At 42.2% G+C, this 19,614-nt stretch overlaps 1 protein-coding gene across 3 annotated transcripts in view; it reads right to left on the bottom strand.

Moving 5' to 3' along the window:
• KCNIP4 (potassium voltage-gated channel interacting protein 4) overlaps positions 1 to 19,614 on the bottom strand; it is an 864,390-nt gene that overhangs the window by 703,110 nt on the left and 141,666 nt on the right. The window contains exon 1 of one of the 3 annotated variants that reach the window (XM_048848722.2): positions 1,887 to 2,266. The exons of the other annotated variants lie outside the window; for them this stretch is intronic. Coding sequence (XP_048704679.1) covers positions 1,887 to 1,974 — 88 coding nt within the window. The 5' untranslated portion in view covers positions 1,975 to 2,266. Of the gene's footprint in view, positions 1 to 1,886; positions 2,267 to 19,614 lie in introns of those variants that run through there. 3 annotated transcript variants of the gene reach the window in all.

Below are 19,614 nucleotides of genomic sequence, written 5' to 3'. Positions count from 1 at the left end.
CCTCCCAGGCTTCCAAATAAGCCTATCCTGCCACTCTGAGTGGCATGGTAAGGGGGTAGGGAGGCTTCAATAAGGGGCAGGAGGCCCCGGGGGCAGTCAGGGAACGGGGGCAGTTGGATGGGGCAGAGGGGCAGTCAGGAGACAGGGAATGGGGGGGGTTGGATTGGGGGTGGGGTCCCGAGGGGTCGGGGGGGACAGGGACTGGGGGGGTTGGATAGGGGGTGGGGTCCTAGGGAGATAGTTAGGGACAGGGGTCCCGGGGCACAGTCAGGGGACAGGGAGCAGGGCGGGGTTGGATAGGCGTGGGAGTCCCAGGAGGACTGTCAGGGGTGGGGGTGTGGATAGGGGTAGTGGCAGTCATGGGACAGGGAGCGGGGGGGTTGGATAGGTTGTGGGGTCCAGGGAGGGGGCGGTCAGGGGACAAGGAGCTGGGGGGGGGGGTTGGATGGGTCAGGGGGTTCTGAGGGGGGCAGTCAGGGGGCAGAGGCCAGGCTGTTTGGGGAGGCACAGCCTTCCCTACCCAGTCCTCCATACCATTTCGCAACCCCGATGTGGCCCTCGGGCCAAAAAGGTTGCCCAACCCTGCTTTAGACAACAATTATATAGTTAGTTGCTATTAATGAACTTTGTACAGTACTCAGAGTTACCAAAAGGCCATAACAGAGGTTCAAAGCTAGAACACCCTTATTTAAACCCTGGTTGTCAATGTTTATACCATAATGGCTACTAACCACGCATTGACATTTTCCACTCCTTCTATTTAACAATGTTACAATTATTTATGAAATTTAATCTTTGTAATTTTGTTTCAAGTCTCCTAGCACTGACTTTTAAGTAAACATATTCAAGAGCAACATCAGTAACTTTTGAAAATTTATTCAGAAAGTTGTTACTTATACTGATTTGAATGGAATTTATTTTTCAACAATAGTTTTTAGTATTTTTAATTATTACATATTAAACTGTACTCAGAGTTCTGATTTATGTTTTGATCAAGGAAGTAAATTAAAAGTTATATTTAGCATCCAAAAAAAGCAGTTATATTTTAGTGTTCCAGAATGACATGCTATTATACAAGCCAACCTATGTATCTCTGTCATCTGGCACGAATATGAAGAATGCCTATTACAGTGGAAAAAATATATTTTCCAAAGTGTTATTTAAGAGTACACCTGCATTGTCTGCTGAGCCTTGTATTTTAAAAGCAAAATCAGCTACTTGTCCAAATTTAGCATTTGGTCCAAATTTAAAAAAAGCAACAATATAAGCTTATGAATTTTTATTTCAGTTACTGTAATGTCAGAACAAATGTATCACAGGTATTTCACAGATTTCAAATGCTCTCAAGGTCAATGCTTTGTATAGATATTTTGTAATGGGATTTTAAATGTTATATTAACACCTAGCTGATTTACAGTACAAGATCAGCAAAAACCCTAGTAACCTGTAAGAGAATATTAATGTCAGTTTTCTACACTGTAATCTGATTGCCCAGGTAAAACAACATAAGCAAGAGAAGGTGAGAAAAAAAAAACTAACAATTCCCTGCACACAGTGTGTGTGTACTTTCTATTACATCTCTCTCTCTCTTTCACACACACACACACACACACACACACACACACACACTTCTAATTCAGGTGTGAATGTAATTATACAGTCAGTATATACAGTAGCAAAACCAGAACTGTATATAATAATTCATTATACTTAGCCATAAATTCCTTAAATTATTATACTTAGCTGTATACTTCCGTAAATTTATTATACTGTATTTTTTTACAAGATGAACAGTTCACAGCACAAAGCAATATACTGACTATTTTAAACTTAGCTACAATGTTACCACACTGCACATTTTGACTATAAAGAAAAAGAATCATTACCTGTATGAAGAGAACCTGTGATTAGCCTGAGAAGATACTGGGCAAATTTCAATATTTCACGTTTACAGCGCTTTCTACAGCCACTCATCTTAAGCAATAAGGTATTCCTCTGAGAAGAGCCAATAAAGAGAATAGTTTCTGACAGAAAACTTCCGTCCCAGTTTATATCACAGTCTGTCTTACAACTTGCCTTGTTAAAGCCAACAAGCTCCTTTGGATTTACCTCTGGTGTCTGAAAAGGAGATTCCTTAAATAGCTAGTTGATTTGAATACAGATGAAAGTACAATAATGAACTGATAACAGGATGCTGATCAGTATGGTCACTCAGTTCCTTGTCTGACAATATAGACAGGCTATCTGAAAATGAACACTTGTAGTAAACTGGATATAGTATAACAGAGATTCACTTACACAGCAATCTCCTCAGTAGATACTGCAACCGCACAGACCACTGAGTCAGAGGCGGGGCCTGCATGCCCCCTCTACACACAGATTTGTCCTCATCAATGAATCAGCATGTAAGCAGGTGGGGAGCGATAGATGGCAGGACCCTGTTTGATTTCCATTTTACTGGGAAAAATTACCGTTGAACAGCAACAGAGTTTTTACAAAATATCCTAGTGCTGGATATTATGAACAGGGAAAATATGGAAAGCATGCTGTTCAAGGTCAGATACATAGTAAGTCACAGTAAAATTATATACAATGTTCTTTCTATAATACCTCACCTGCTGGAATGAAAACAAAATTTTAAGCTGAAAGTTACCTGCCAACATGTTAATTTCTTGCAAGGGCAGCCCAATTGATCTAAATGTTAATGGATAAATCCTTCAACCCAACTAAGGGCAGTGGAAATCTCAGATTGCTATAAAACTAGTGAGTTACACTGTTCAGAGGGGGTACAGTATGGAACCCCCACCTAGGACTGTGGAGTTGTGTTCTGCAGGGGTGCATCTGCTCTGCAACCTCCATACTCAAAGGAATGGCTTGAAGGTAGACTATGGCATGATTAGTGGGTTTGTGGGTGTGAAGGTCTAACAGCTAAAACCCCCATTGGGTGTGTTTGTGTGTAAAGCTGCAGTAGCATCTGTGAAATGACTGCTACCACTCCATGACCTAAAAGAGACCATCCCACAACTACTGAAAAACCTGCCCTTTCCCGCCAGATACAAATTCTTGATTCTTTAGCTTGCATAAGGGAGAAGAATTCTCTTTTAGGAAGTTTAATTTTCAGAGTAATTGCTGAGTATTTCATACATGAAAAAGAAAACACCAAACAGACTGCTTTTTTCTAGTGTATCAAACAGTTTATTTACAGGGATAACTCCCAATACTATGTAGACAAACAGAAAACTAAATTATCTGGATATTGCATTACAGAGTAGTGTAATATGTAATGTCTAATAAAGTTAAAAGACATGGAACCCATTATGGGAAAGCTTAACAGAGGAAAAATCACAGTCTGATCTAATTTTAATGACAGCATTGACCAAGTGAAACATTTTTGTGCATTCCTCTTTAAAAAAATCATAACATCTGTGTGAGCACATCTGTAAGCATTTTTTACCATTGAACTCTGAGTAGGGATAGTGTTTCATATCATGTTTCATAGATTTCATAGAGTTTCAGGTCAGAAGGGATCATCAGATCACGCAGTATGACTTCCTGTGTACCTCAGAAAATTTAATGCTACACAGTTACCCCTATGTTGAGCCCAATAACTTGGGTCAGCCTAAAGGATTTTAGCCTTCAGGAGTCTAAACTGTTGTGTCATAGCCAGAGAATAGGAAACACTGAAGTGCCCAGCCTGTGCCCAAGTCCCTGGAATGGTAGGAAATTGATTAAGTGGGATCAGTCCAGGTCATCATAGCAGGTGATCCATGCTCCGTGCTGCAGAGGAAAGTGAAAAAGCCAAAAGGTCCCTACCAATCTGACCTCGGAGAAAAATGCCTTCCCAACCCCAGATCTGGTGATCAGTTGGACCATGAGTGTGTGAGGAAGACACCAACTAGTCATCTAAAAGGATTCTTTGTACAACCTCAGAGCACAGGCCTGCCCTGTCTAGTATCCCATCTCCAGCTGTGGTCATGCATTGTGCTTTAGAAGAAGGCAAAAAACCCAACCCATAATACTTCTGACTAGTTATGCATTGGGGTGGAGCGGGTGGGGGAAATGACCCTTCCTGACCCTTGCCGGCCACTGGCTGAAGCCCTGAAGCATGAGATTACAATCGTTATCTTAATGCAGAGCTGCAAGTGCTATAAGCATGTAGAGGGCAATGCATAGCTTCCTGGTTTCTCCATGGCCCATGAAGGAAGGGAATGAACAGGGGAATTCGTATATTCATAGACTTGAAGTCCAGAAGAGACCACCACGACCACCCTGCCTGACACCCCACCTATCCAGGCCATAGAATTATTTCCAGAAGCTGGGTTAAAGGATAGAAAAATATCTAATCTAATGTTAACGATTCCAACCGACGGTGAGTTCACTATTTCAGTATTTTAAACAAAGTAGAACAGTTTCAACAGGAGAGATGGAGAGGGGACTGCCCCAGAATATCCCACAGTCCAGTGCACACTGGTGAGAGGTGGGAGACCCAAATTCACATCCTGCTTCACATAAGGCAGAGGGTAGAATTCCCAGGTTCCCCACATCTTGGGTGAATGCCCCAACCACTGGGCTAAAAGTTGTAAGGAGGACTACCTCTTTTTCCTCCAGCCTGTTGCAAATGGTACCAAAGTCTGAAAACAAACTTTCTGGTTAAAATTATCATAGAATCATAGGGTTAGAAGGGACCACAAGTTGCATCTAGTCTAACCCCTTGCCTTCATGCAGGATTTAAATTTGGTCAATTTATGTCAAATTTGCTTATAGTTTTAGGTGATCCAAAACTGCATTTTCTGGTGAATAAACAATTAGTCTGAATTTTTTCCCCCAGCTCTACTCAACATCTCTTGAGAATAGCTCAACACCTGGCAAAAATCAGGCCTTTACACTACACTCCAATACTATCCCTGTCTAACAAACTGTGCTGAACAAAGTCTTTGGAACCACTCTCTTATCACTAACTAGTAACACCAGGGAGATGAATTAATTAACATTATTTCAGTAGCATTACTGGGGGGCATGCATCACCATTCATGTTGCATGCCCCATCTGTATCCGGCCCGGGCAGGGGAAGCTAATGATCCAACTAGTGGACCAAATTCACTGATGAATCCTGGTTATGTGCCACCCGAGGCATGTTTTGCATATGCTAAGCAGCAGCAGCATTACTACTTCCTATCCCAGTACAGAATACTGAAAAAACAAAGACTTTATGTTAACACTTGTTCAATGTTCCAGTACCCCATATGACAGAAATTAAGATGGTCCCTTTTAATTATATGTGAAGGTGCAGTATTACAAAATAAAGGGTGAGATCCTGGCCACAGAGAAATCAATGGTTTCAGAGTAGCAGCCATGTTAGTCTGTATTCGCGAAAAGGAGGACTTGTGGCACCTTAGAGACTAACCAATTTATTTGAGCATAAGCTTTCGTGAGCGACAGCTCACTTCATCTGAGCTGTTGCTCACGAAAGCTTATGCTCAAATAAATTTGTTAGTCTCTAAGGTGCCACAAGTACTCCTTTTCTTTTACGGAAATCAATGTAAGTTTTGCCTTTGATATCAGTGGGGCAAGGATTTCATCTTTATGCCTTGTGACACAGTTCCTCCTCTGCCTTGGTGGGTCCTGCGCTTATTGGCGGATTTGCTCGCCTCAGAGATTCACGGCAGCCCTCAGTTTGGCCACTTTTGCTAGTGGCTCAAACCTGCCTTTCACTCAGCTAACCTCATCACTGGCCAGCATGGAGAAAGGGAGGAGAACAATCCCCAAAGTCTCTGCTGACCCACCTAGTGGGTCGGAGGATAGACCAGGGACTTTCCCCTCTGGTGGGACCTACAGTCCAGGTCACCTCCTCTTGTCTCAAATAGGGAGTTGAGGGGGGACCCTGGGCCCGCTCTCTACTCCAGGTTCCAGCCCAGGGACCTGTGGATTGCAACTGTCTACAGTGTCTCTTGTAACAGCTGCGTGACAGCTACAACTCCCTGGGCTACTTCCCCATGGCCTCCTCCCAACACCTTCTTTATCCTCACTACAGGACTTTCCTCCTGATGTCTGGTAACAAATGTATTTCACAGCACGCCTACTTACTCTCAACTTCTTGTGCCTCTTGCTCCCAGCTCCTCACACACACCTCACTAACTGAACTGAGGTCCTTTTTAAACCCAGGTGTCCTGATTAGCCTGCTTGTCCTAATTGATTCTGGTAGCTTCTTAATTGGCTCCAGGTGTCCTAATTATCCTGCCTTAATTGGTTCCAGCAACTTCCTGATTGTTCTGGAACAGCCTATTATCTTACTCAGGGAAAGGAACCTGCTTAATCTGGGGCTAATATATCTACCTTCTATCACTCTCCTGTAGCGCTCCTTCACGGAGCCATGAGCACGGGCGTGTACTTGGCGCGGTTCATCCCTGTCCCGGACATCTGCCCCTTCTCCAGCATGAGGGAGACCCTGGCCTCTGTTTACCTGGAGTGTGCCAGGTTACAGCCCCTATTCCAGCTCCTCTTAGACATCCTGTTACGTTTTTGATTGCACTTTTCCCCTCACCTTCTTATCTATGCACTCCCTATCCGTGGCCCCACAAAGTCACGGGACCTCCTGGTCAATCTCCTCCTAGTCTAGCTAAAATGGCCATCTATAAAACCAGGGAGAGGAGGTTGGCCGATGGGGTCTCCTGTGATTGTGGGGCCTATTTCTTATCCTCCGTCCACTCACGCATCCAGGCAGAGTTCCTCTGGGCGGCATCTGCTGGCTCCCTTGACGCCTTCGAGGAGCAGTGAGCACTGTCTAGGGTTCTCTGCTCCGTGTCCCCGTCACGTTCCCTTCATTTGACCCTTTAACCTCATTCCTATCCCTTTTATCTCATTAGTTGTCCCCCCAGAATCATTTGGCTTCCAGGTCCTCTGGCTCCTCCCCTTAGGCTGCCACCCGCACACTTCTTGGATCCCAATAGGATCACTCTCCTGTAGCCATCTGGCCTGACCCTGTCACAGCCTGCATTACAGAAGGTTATTCTAATGATTCACTGCAATGTAATGTTTCGTTTGTGCCTAACACAATGGGGCTGAGACCTTTAGGTGCTACCATAAAAAAATAGTAATCACAGTAGTCCCATTTGATACAAACAGAAATACTTGTGTGTTTAACTATGTGCATAAGTGTTTTCAGAATTGGGGTACAAATGTGTAATATTCAGTTTTATAAAACCAGACATGGAGGCCACATGTAAAGATATGAATTTACAATGCAATATGGCAGCAAAAAAGAGAATGTGAGTTTAGGCTACAGATGCAGAGTTAATGCATAAGAAAATGATAGCCTCTGATGAGACAAGACTTCTATTTACCCTGTACACTCCCTCATATGTTCTATGAAAATATAAAAATACAAAAGGTAATAAAATGTTTTTTTTAATCTTCCTCCCCACTTTTCAGAGGAGAATTCCCCTTCTGAAGATCATAGTGATTTCAATAGTTATAATGTAAGAATATGGCAAGAGATAACAGGTGGATACAACAAACAGATGAGGGAGGACAAGGTAACTATGAGATGATTAGCATAATAGGCAGCTGTCACACAATACAGTTGACCACTTTTCCTTTTAGTTGTTGCTTAGCCAGGTTCAGTGGCATGCCATGTACAAGGCATGCATTGCATGACTGACTGTGTGTTCTCCAACTGGTGGCCCACAGGCCAGATCCAGCCCATGGGATGGACCTACCCATATGGACCTGCCTGGAGCCTCCCTCCCACATCCCCATGTGGGACTACCTGGAGCTTGCCCCTCCCCATGTGGCCCTGTGACCTCCAGCAGCCCTATGGGGCCTGCTCTGCCTCCTAACCTGGCTCCAAGAAGGCTGCTGTGACTTTTCACTTGAGGAAAAAATGCACCCGACACCCGCATGCCAGCTGTTTGCCTCCGCCCTCCGGACCAGCCAGCCTCAGCCGGCTCAGGCTGTTCTGGCGTCACAGTGGCCTCTGGTGGGCGAAAGGTAGAACTGCAGCAGATTTTTTGCAGAAAAAAAGGTTTCAGAGTAGCAGCCGTGTTAGTCTGTATTTGCAAAAAGAAAAGGAGTACTTGTGGCACCTTAGAGACTAACCAATTTATTTGAGCATAAGCTTTCGTGAGCTACAGCTCACTTCATCGGATGCATTGGATGAAGTGAGCTGTAGCTCCTGAAAGCTTATGCTCAAATAAATTGGTTAGTCTCTAAGGTGCCACAAGTACTCCTTTTCTTTTTGCAGAAAAAAAATCTCCCTCCCTTGGACAAGAATACTCCGCATGCTACAAATGTCACCTAAGGGGAGGGGGCACAACATGAGACAAGCAGTGCGTGGGGCCTCTCGGCAGTGGTGGGGCAGGTCAGGAGGCTCCCTCCTTCCCAAGAACTCCCGAGCAGCCGCGGGGCAGTAAAATAGCCCAAAATACTGTAATTGGCAAGTGTTAAAAAACCCTGGCAACTGACAGCTAAAAATAGCCCATTTGGGCTGGAAACAGGAGCCTCAGGTATGCAAATGAGTTGCTGCATTCCTTATTAAAACTGTCGTGGCACACCACGGGTCAGGTTATATATATTTGACTCTCATTCTATCCTTCTACATCAATCCCTCCAATTTTTGTCTCTCTTCTCTTAACTCCCTCCCACTTTCTTTCTGGTTACTGAGGTACCCAAAACTGATTACAATATTCCAAGGTGACTGCAACAGGAGCCCAGGCCTTCCCCTCTCAAGTTGCACTGTTAGCTTAAAATGGATCTATGACCTCTCCAACCCATAATATGATGCCTCTAAGAATGTAGCCCCAAATACTAATGGATCTTTTTGTTGACTTAGCCCATTGAGAATTAATATTTATTTTGCTGCCTACTCCTTTTGTCTATGTTTTTTTATATTCCACTAAATATCTGTGTTTAGAATAATATGTCCACAAACCAAACAGCTCTTCTGAAAACACTGTTAGAAAAAGTTATCACAGACTCTTAGCATAATGCCAACAAGTTATGTGTTCCATTCCAGTAGCTAGTTCCTGCATTCTAGAAATTACTTTCACCAGTTCTACATTTCCAGCATGTACAGTTTCAAAATTGTTGTCAAAGTTCCTCCCCCACTCTGAACTCTAGGGTACAGATGTGGGGACCTGCATGAAAAACCTCCTAAGCTTATCTTTACCAGCTTAGGTCAAAACTTCCCCAAGGTACAAAATATTCCACCCTTTGTCCTTGGATTGGCCGCTACCCCACCAAACTAATACTGGTTACTGGGGAAGAGCTGTTTGGACACGTCTTTCCCCCCAAAATACTTCCCAAAAACCTTGCACCCCACTTCCTGGACAAGGTTTGGTAAAAAGCCTCACCAATTTGCCTAGGTGAATACAGACCCAGACCCTTGGATCTTAAGAACAATGAACAATCCTCCCAACACTTGCACCCCCCCTTTCCTGGGAAATGTTGGATAAAAAGCCTCACCAATTTGCATAGGTGACCACAGACCCAAACCCTTGGATCTGAGAACAGTGAAAAAGCATTCAGTTTTCTTACAAGGAGACTTTTAATAAAAATAGTAGTAAATAGAAATAAAGAAATCCCCCCTGTAAAATCAGGATGGTAGATACCTTACAGGGTAATTAGATTCAAAAACATAGAGAACCCCTCTAAGCAAAACCTTAAGTTACAAAAAAGATACACAGACAGAAATAGTTTTTCTATTCAGCACAGTTCTTTTCTCAGCCATTTAAAGAAATCATAATCTAACACGTACCTAGCTAGATTACTTACTAAAAGTTCTAAGACTCCATTCCTGGTCTATCCCCGACAAAGACAGACTATAGACAGACACACAGACCCTTTGTTTCTCTCCCTCCTCCCAGCTTTTGAAAGTATCTTGTCTCCTCATTGGTCATTTTGGTCAGGTGCCAGCGAGGTTACCTTTAGCTTCTTAACCCTTTCCAGGTGAGAGGAGCTTTTCCCTGGCCAGGAGGGATTTCAAAGGGGTTTACCCTTCCCTTTATATTTATGACAATTGTATATAACATATTACCTTTACATAATATTATTCATAAATATAGCAGCTAGTCTGCTAGAAGCATAAAACCTGACTTATTAAAAAATAATAATTCTGAAAACATTAGACTTTTTGATTTTTAGTTCCTCTGCAACTAGCTGAATAACCAGAATGCTTGTTTTGGTCCATTCAGAGTCCTTGAGTTTACTCCAAGGATTCATTTTCACACAGCAAATTATATTGCAGACAGTCAACTAGAAACTGCTGCCTTAACCTTCCACACCATCCTCACTAGCTTAATTAAATGTTCACATCCCCAGCATAATATGACGTCCAAGACAAGCAACTTCACGGTCTGACCTTCCATAGGAGGCAGCTAGAGAAAGATGTTGGAAAATAAACAAGACCCGTGTGTATCTGCTGTAACACAGAATAGTGTAATGCAGTTATCATGTCACATGCTTAAGTACTGTGCATTCAATGTTAAAATTCTCACTGCAGAAGCTAGAGTACTTAGAGTCTTTTAGTGTGCGATATAAATTGAACCTCTGTATGCCAATTTAACAATAAAAGCTAACTGCACAAAGATGTACCAATATTACTTGTGCAGAATGCTAAAATATTTACTGCAGTATTTGGAGAATCATGGTTTTGTGTACTCTGTCAAATGAATTCTATGTTTTAAAATGATCAAAACTCTGAATCTTTTAAAAACAAGCAGAGACTCCAGGAGAACAAAACATCACTCTTGTATTGTCAGCAAGTGGACTTTTTGAAGCTTTGGACTTTCAACTTAAAAAATTTCCCATGTCCAATTAATAGAAATTATGTCGCTAGCCCTCACCACACAAATATTACATGTCATGAATTCAAACTCACCATTTCTAACTGAAAGAGTATCTGGAGTTATGATAACTCCATCATACTAGACTGAACTTCTATTAAATGGAATTGTTGACTATGAGAGAGAAAGCAGAGCTCCCTGTGAAAAATCAAAAAGGAATTAGTTTCCCTATCACTGGTTTCCATACACTCAGTGCTCTTTGGAGCTTGAGGTATACCAGTATTAGAAATTGACACAGTATAGATAAATTTAATAACAGCATCAAGGAAGAGATTTAAATTCAGCCCTGACCAACATCATAAATCAATTTAAAGGAAGCCAGCAATATATTGACACATTGAAAATAGAGACCAGACTATGTAAAAAGACATACCACCTGAATTCCAACTACTGAGTTGACACATGCCCCCACTGTGCCTGCAAAGGCCCAGTGTACTAAATCAGCTATTGTGCTTGCAACCAGCACTGAGATATGATTCTGCAAGTGCACCAGATACATATGTACATTTTGGACCAAATAATGCAAAGCTTCTGTAAGAAGTATACCTTAGCAATTGTTATGAAGTATGTGGTTGAAGGCCAATGGATATCAATCACCTTGAAGGGGTAATAATCCTTTTTAGTTCTATTTAGAGGCTTTATACTGCTGCTTGTCATCATAGTATCTGAGAGCCTCCTATGTAAAATCATTTGCAAGAGTCAAGACCCTAAGGGATTTCATGGAGTTTCTGGCATGTCTCCCTATTCCAGAGAAAAACTCTGCTTGCAATTGTGTTTTTGTATCTATTTTACATTTTATTAATTTCCTCTTTTTGATTGTTTTGTTGGTTGGTAGGTAGGTCGGTAGAGGTTAATTGGGTAGAAGAGATGTCAGTATTGCAAGTCCCAGTCTTGCAGTGGAAAGGCTTTTTCAAAGAGGAAGGTTTTGCAATGTTTCCTACAGGTGGTCAGACTCTGGATTCCACTGATGATCTCTGAAAGATTGTTTAGTAGCCAGATCCACTCAGATGAGAGTGCTTTATCCCAGATCTCATGCACTTGTCTTGGGACTTGTGATTGCATTGTCCCAAAGTAGCACAGTTGTTGCAATGGTTCATAGATCAATATTTGGTCCTCATTGTTTCACCCTTAAATTGGCCCTGAAGCTGATTGGGTACCAGTGGTGGGATGAACACAGACCTGATGTGCTCATGGCAACCTAAGCCATGGAGAATGTGCACAGCTGCATTCTGTGCCAGCTGGAACCTGTGCATCGCCTTCACATATAGATTGATGTACACTGAATTACGGTAATCCTGGAGTTTATGAATGCATGGATTACTGTCGCTAGGTCCTTCACTGGGAAGAAGGAACAAAGTTTCCTAGCAAGCTGGAGGTTGAAGAAGGCATTTTTAGATACTGATGCTATCTGGGCATCCAAGCATAGTGACGAGTCAGACAGGACCCAGATGCTTCACACCACTTTCACGAATGGGAGCTACATGATTTCAACATCTTGGACAGTTCTTCAAAGCATTTCCCCTTTCCAACCAGCATGACTGGAGTCTTGCCTGGATTCAGCTTGAGCCATCTGCTCTTCATCCAAGAGCTGATTTCTTGTAGACATTTGAGAAATTTACAAGTGGTGGTGGTTGCATCATTTGAGAATGAGACATATAGCTGAGGGTCATCTTCACACTGTTGGCTGCTAACTGCACAGCATTACACCATCTTTCCCAATGGTCTCATATTGAGGTGAGCTGGGGATAATATGGAACCTTGTGGGACCTTGGCAGTGAGGACCCTTGGAAAAAAGCTGTAGTTACCCCTTACCGCTCTGAGTTCTGCTAGAGAGGAACAACTGGAGCCACTATACTGCTGGGCCACCTACTCCTGCTATGGCACATAGGTGTGTTATCAGTACCTTAAATAATTTTCTTGGAAGGTGCCCCTCCTTTCTACTATGAAAGGCAATTTATGCACAAGTGTAAGGGAATTGAACTATGTAGTTACAGGACCCGATACACATCGTTAGACACCACTGCCAGCTAATAAGAAAGCTTTACATGTCTCCAGAATTCTGAGGGTCTTTGAGTATTTGTCTCCATATTAAGTTTTATCTCTTTCTTTTTGCATCTCTCTCATTTTGAATTTCTGTCTGTTTAAATAGGGCAGAGGAGGTTGCAGCTTGTTACCTACTTACGGCCTTATCCAATGCCCATTGATATCAGTGAAAAGATTCCCATTTACTTCAATGGGAAAAGGGTCAGGCCCTTATGCAGTAACAACACTGTGTGTTCTTGATGTATGTAACTGGGAACATAGAAAGCAGTGATATTACAGGTGCCTATTAATATAAAACGAAAGGACCTATTGAGAAGAAACATTTAATTTACAAGGGTGTCCTTTAAAAGACAGAAGCAGTGATGCACATCAACTCAGTTGTGAAAACATAGTAACAGATGATAGTTCTAAACCCCACATAACAAACGACTTTTCTTGCAGGAGCTACAAATCCACTACACTTTTAAAATGATGGGACTGAACATAGAACAAAGTGACATCTTTGTGGCCTTAGGGACATATTACACATCACTGCATTTATTTCATTCCGCAGGAGCACAGTAAACAAGAGCCCTGAAAGCAGGGCCGGCTCTAGGCAACAGCAAAGCAAGCTGGTGCCTGGGGCAGCGCTGCTGAAGGGGCGGCACTCCGGCTGTTCCTGGGGTGGCACTCCGGCAGCAGTCCTGGCGGCAATTCGGCGGCAGCACCTCTCCGTTGTTTCCTGCGGCAGCAATTCAGCAGGTTTTTTTTTTGCTGCTTGGGGCGGCAAAAAATGTAGAGCCGGCCCTGCCTGAAAGACCCCTGAAAGTGTATCACGTGTAGATCCTTAAGAGGTTCCTGAAAACAGAAACATATCCATATGGATGGGGATGACTGTAGGTCTTGTGGGCCCTATGTAACATCTGTAGGGCACAACCATGACACCTCTCTACTTGTAACTGTGACCTTCTACCGCCACATACGACATCCAGACATGTCCCACCTGCCTGCAACTTCCTTCAGCTCCAGGTAAACTGCATCTGCTTGTGAGATGATATTAACCAATGATAACCCTCCTACAAAGCCCCCCAAAAGGCAGGAAATGCAACTTAGAAAAGGACAGGGGGAGGGGAGAAGTTGGGGAATTCAGTCTCAGATGTGACCCACACAGAATTAGACATCATCTGGACTGTGGCTGGGAAGTTGAGTAAATCTTCATATGTGCTCTGAAACACTGGCAACAGTAGGAGTGCACTGGGTAATTCTTAAAAGTGAAAAAAACAAGATTCATCAGATAAATTATCTGGTATCAATAGGTCACCCAGCTTTAAGAAGGATGAAGAGAATGACTGCAGTTTCTTAAAAAGAGAATGTGAGAGTATGATCTGCTAAAAAGATCCGTAATATCAAACATAGCTTCACATCCATTTTTAATGTTATAGATATATGGTAGTCAACATGTTTTCATTACACACACTGTTTTTATAATGTTAGAATTATCAATGGGTTGAAAGAAGATGGTCTGAATGGGCAGATTTGGGTATCTGCCCAAATGACTGGCCAGCCAAAATCCACCTCTTGTCTAAGAAGTAGTTTATGAATCTAGCATTGCAGATATAATCTGATAGCTCCAACCCACAAGGGGAAAGTTACCAAACTGACTGGAAACTGTGCAGTTTTCTTCTCTCATCTCTTATAGATCACCACAGTGAGCTGTTTTAAGCGATGAGGGAGGTCCTGGTGCATCTGTGCTAGTAAAGGATATGGTGACAGGACCAGTGCAGATCCATTACTTGCTGTCCTCTGCATGGGAGGGCAAGGAGGCCCAACAAGTTCCCACATGCTGGAATAGGAGCCACAGTGTACTACGGGACTTCTCCACAGCCTGGGGCTGAGGGTTCCTTCCCATTCAGTCCTGCATAATATCCCCACGGCACATTCCAGCTGCTCAGGCTGTATGCTCAGGAAGGATTTTTGGACAGGATTTGGGCTTCATGCAATTTTTGTTGGATGACTTTATTCCCTTAAAAATGTCACAGAAGTTATGTCCTCAAACTTTTCCCATCAAAATAGGAAAGCTTCATCTAGAAGTTATATTGAAAAAGGCAAAGATAAGATGCTTCAGTCAAAAAAAAATCTATTAGAACAGGTTATTTTATCCCCAACATCGTGCCTGAAAAAACACCTACAATTTCCACTCTGTGGCTTCCTGCTTGTCAACTTTAAGCATCATAACCGAAAAAACCCCTGAACAAATGTGGTATTTCTCAGTTAGCCCTTGTGTCCTGGTCAAAATGGTTAATTCCACCCTGTTTAATTAAAAGTGACCTTTAATTTCTTTTCAGTATTGAGGAGTTGTCCTAAATTGTACTGTAACATTACTATACACCAGACCACCCCATAATGTGGTCCATAGGCTACTTGGTAATGGCCTCAAGAGAGCTGGCCGGTCACAAGGTTCCAGCTCTCCTCCCCCTTCCTGCTGAGAGAACTAGAATGGGTGGAAAGGGGAGATGAAATGGAAAGCAAAAGTAGATGGTTAGCTTTTTTCCCCAGTACTTAACCAGCTAACGTTGTGCTGCAACAGGTCACTGTATTTGGCTGAATCATCTTGTAAAAGAGCTTTAAAAAGATGATGTTACAAGTTAGAAGTTGAGAGTATGTAGTTCACTGATACTCATCACAATACCCATTAGTTTGTTTTTTTTCCCAAATCCCCAGACAACTTACTGTACAGGACAGTTTGGTGAATGATGCAGTCAAGTGTATTTAATGAAGGGTGCATCACTGCCAAACGTGAAGCAAAGTCCTTCTTTTTCCCTGTCATGGAGGGACCTCCATCTGTAACCAGCAAGTTTACTTTCTGCAGATCTAAACCATTTTTTTTAAAAAAAGCCTTTTACTGTTTCAAAAATGACCTCTCCTGTGGTATAGGTTTCTAATGGTATTAAGCACAAAAATTCTTCCTTGAAAATTTCACCACCATAAAATCTAACAAACAGTGATAGCTGGCAGTGTCATTTCAATGGCTTGATTCGCCCACTGCAAAGAGACATGTATTTGGCATTTTTTTTAAATCAGAAAGCAGCGCTGACAAACATTCCTCATAAATTACCTCCAATCTTTGCACTGCCATGGAATCTGACAGCAAAACTTACTTCCCAGGGTTCACAATGTCATCGTTGTTTTTATCACTGGCAAAAAGCTCCTCCAGCATTTCCAATATGCAGTCCTTCACAAGCTCGGCATCAGGAAAGGCTTTTTCTTCTTTTTAAGCTAGTACAAACATTATCAGAAGAGAAACAGCTGTTGCTTTTTCCTACACAGTTGATGATGTTGTGAGAATGACATTTTGAAGTGCGATACGAAGACTTCAGATTTTCAGGTTTGTCACATCTTGCAGCACTGCCAGGAGGATAGATCACGTTGAGGTTACTGTGCTTTGATTCAAAGCGGTGCCTCACATTAACACCTTACAAACTGATACAGTGGTTTGGCATATTAAACACAAGGGTTTTGCATTTAAACGAGGTGCCATCATAAAAAGAAAATCCGCTGCCCAGTTTGGGTGAAAAGCTCGGTTCTCACTGTCAGCTGTGTGACATTTGCTCCCACTCGCATTTATTTTTGGCTCTATTTCCATCACTGAGGAAACAAATGGGCGGTGTCCCTCGCCCAGTCGTAGCCGACGCTCTCGCGAGAACTTAAGAGCTAGTAAGTTACTTACTAAGGAAGTCAAAGGCAAGCGATAGGCCGTGTATCACGTTTGTGAATTTAATTATAAACATGTTTTAAGCTGAGCTGGCCTTGGCCCATGGGCCGCCTATTGAGTATCACTGTTTTAAAGGGAAATAAGCAATTCACTTTTCTTTTTTCTCGGTAACTGAACTGAGAATGCCTTACCTAGTTTAGCCGATGAGAAATGTGAATTTGAAAATGTTAGTTTCCTTTGCTTTAATTCCATTTTCTCTGCTGTAATAAATTTGTTTGATTTAAGCTTACTGTTACTGGAAGCTATATGCCAGTCAGCCTTGAATAGGGGGAAGACAAAGGTTTCCTCTTTCAGCTAACTGTGTTGTTCCAGTGAGTGAACGCAATGGGAGAAGCCAAAGGACTAAGCAGGAAATGAGATAGGAGAGTTGGTCACCACGCCCATTGCTAAGTGAAGCTGGTGCAAAGAGGATGAAAGGGGTCGATATTTATGCTGTTGAAAAGTTTAATAGAGCAAGTCCAGAACAGTATTTTTTGAAAACATTTTTATTTAGAAACCTGCAATTTTTTTTTTTAAGGACCAGAAGATTCCATTGAAATCACGTTTCCATTTCTACTTCCTTTTAAATGAATCTGCTATTGTTCAAATTGTTCTATTTGGCATCACATCGTGCTATTATCCTAGTATCCTAATCCTTCAGACAGACCAATGACAGATGTCTGCAATGTTCAACTTTTTTTTTTCTTAATTTGTGTGGCTAATACTGCAAATAGCCTATGTTCCTTAGGGTAAGTGATAAGTAGAGCTGGCCACAAAATGGAAATTAATTCCATGGGAAATTCCAAATGTCCAAAATTTTGTTTCATTCCATATCAGAACCAAGTGTCATACCTTGGAATTTCAATTTGGAAATGTATCATTGCCACTGCCACCTATCCCAGGTATTCCTGTCCCCCAGTGCTCCTCCTTCTTCCTCGATGTAGGATAGCAGGAGTGGGATGGCTGCCCTGGGCCGATGATGAGAGGGAATGCTCGCCACCAGTCTTTCCATCAAAACATTTGTTAAAAAATCAACATGTTTCAACAAAGCCTCTCCATTTAGATGAATCTATATTTTTCTGATTGAAAACTGTTCTGTCAAAAAAAATTCTGTCAGCTCTAGTAATAAGCACTTGGCTGCATATTCATTCTCCATCAAATTCTGGGCACCTATGACCTCACTGAGTTTCAAACATTTCCTAACTTATCACAGTAATGCAATATTGGAGAAGAAACTAATTAAGTTAGACATTTATAATCTTTGATCCACCTAGCATCCTACCCAGCTCCCCATCTACGACCCTCAGACATGCTTTAGCAATTGCAGTTTCCCTCCAACATCTACCCAGCAAACCCAAACCTTGCAGCACCCACCTATCTCCAGGCATATTAGAATTGTCCAGAACCCATCTTTCTTCTCCTCTGGGACACTCCCTAGCACTCACCCATCCACCTACCTTAACAGCCCTCTATGCTTCCTTCCACCTACCACCGTAGGCCAAAAGCCTAATGGGGAGAAATTGTCTCAGGTAAGGTTTGCTAGCTTTGAATTAGTTAGAAGAAACTGTAGCCTTGAATTAGTAAGAAGAAATTGTTCTGGGTTTATTCTTTGCTGATTATGTCAATGATTGTTCTTAGAAGGATAGAAGTTTCATGGCTTTAATTCTTGGCTTTGAAATCATTTACTGTTGTGTGTGTGTGAATGAAAAATGTATGACATACTGATTATCAGAGAGGAGACAGGAGGCGCCAGTACTGATGGGCCGGATGGTCGAGAGGGGAGTGGAGGAGTCAAGAGACACCAACTTTATTATCAGAATCACCTGGATGGCAGATTGACGACCCTAAAGCAAAGGCATACACCTAAAGGACAAGATAAGGAGTTGAGCCAGTGGGACGAGATAAACAGCTGTGGATCCTCCTGGTAACAACTCAAAATAATGCTGATTAAGAGCAACCTTGAATACCTCATGATTAACAGCTCCAGTGTGACACAGCAAGATCCACAGACTTGTATGGGAACGTATTACTATAAAAGAAGGGAGTATTGCCATGGGACTTTGGGTTCGTTCTGCATCAACATCGGACGCATTCGACAGAGACCCAGCTCCTCTCCCCCGTGTGCAGTTACAGCTGGCCACTGGAACCGACCGAGCAACGCTAAGGACTAGTAGCTATACGATCCAGCTGCAGAACCTTTGGTGTCTGTGTGTATATGAATGGAAGCATATGCTGTTTTTGATGCTTAAATGTTACTCTCAATAAACATGCCTATTGCCTTATCCTCTTGAAAAAGATTCCGTGTGCTTCGTATAAGCGTAACACCATCGCCACAGTTGCTAAGTTTTCTGCCACTCCGTGTACTAACTCTGCAAGATTTGGTGATAAGACGTGTAGATCAGTGGTTCTCAACCAGAGGCATGCATACGCCTGCGGGTACACAGAGGTCTTCCAAGGGGTACATCAACACATCTAGATATTTATGTAGTTTTACAACTGGCTACATAAAAATTATTAACAGAGTCAGTACACACAAATTTCATACCAACAATGACTTGTTTACACTGCTCTATATACTATACACTGAAATGTAAGTACAATATTTACATTCCAATTTATTTTACTGTATAATTATATGGTAAAAATGAAAAAATAAGCAATTTTTCAGTAATAATGTGCTGCGTCACTTTTGTATTGTTATGTCTGATTTTGTAAGCAAGTAGTTTAAGTGAGGTGAAACTTGGGGTACGCAAGACAAATCAGATTCCTGAAAGGGGTACAGTAGTCCGGAAAGATTGAGCCACTGGTGTAGATTGTAAACTGAAATTTATAGGTGTATGCAAATGATTTGGAAATATGTAAGTTATCTTATTATATAATGTGAATAAAATGTCACACATGGAGCTGCACAGAAATTGACAGCTATAAAAATGCCTTAATCCCAACCATATGGCTATTGCATAACATCATTGAAAGGCAGTGTTGAGACTGTCTGGGTGCCTG

Source organism: Caretta caretta, chromosome 4 (assembly GCF_965140235.1).
Source record: "Caretta caretta isolate rCarCar2 chromosome 4, rCarCar1.hap1, whole genome shotgun sequence".
In the NCBI taxonomy this organism is placed as follows: Eukaryota; Metazoa; Chordata; order Testudines; family Cheloniidae; genus Caretta; species Caretta caretta.
The sequence above is the reverse complement of the archived record's forward strand: the minus strand, read 5'-3'. Positions and strand labels throughout refer to the sequence as shown.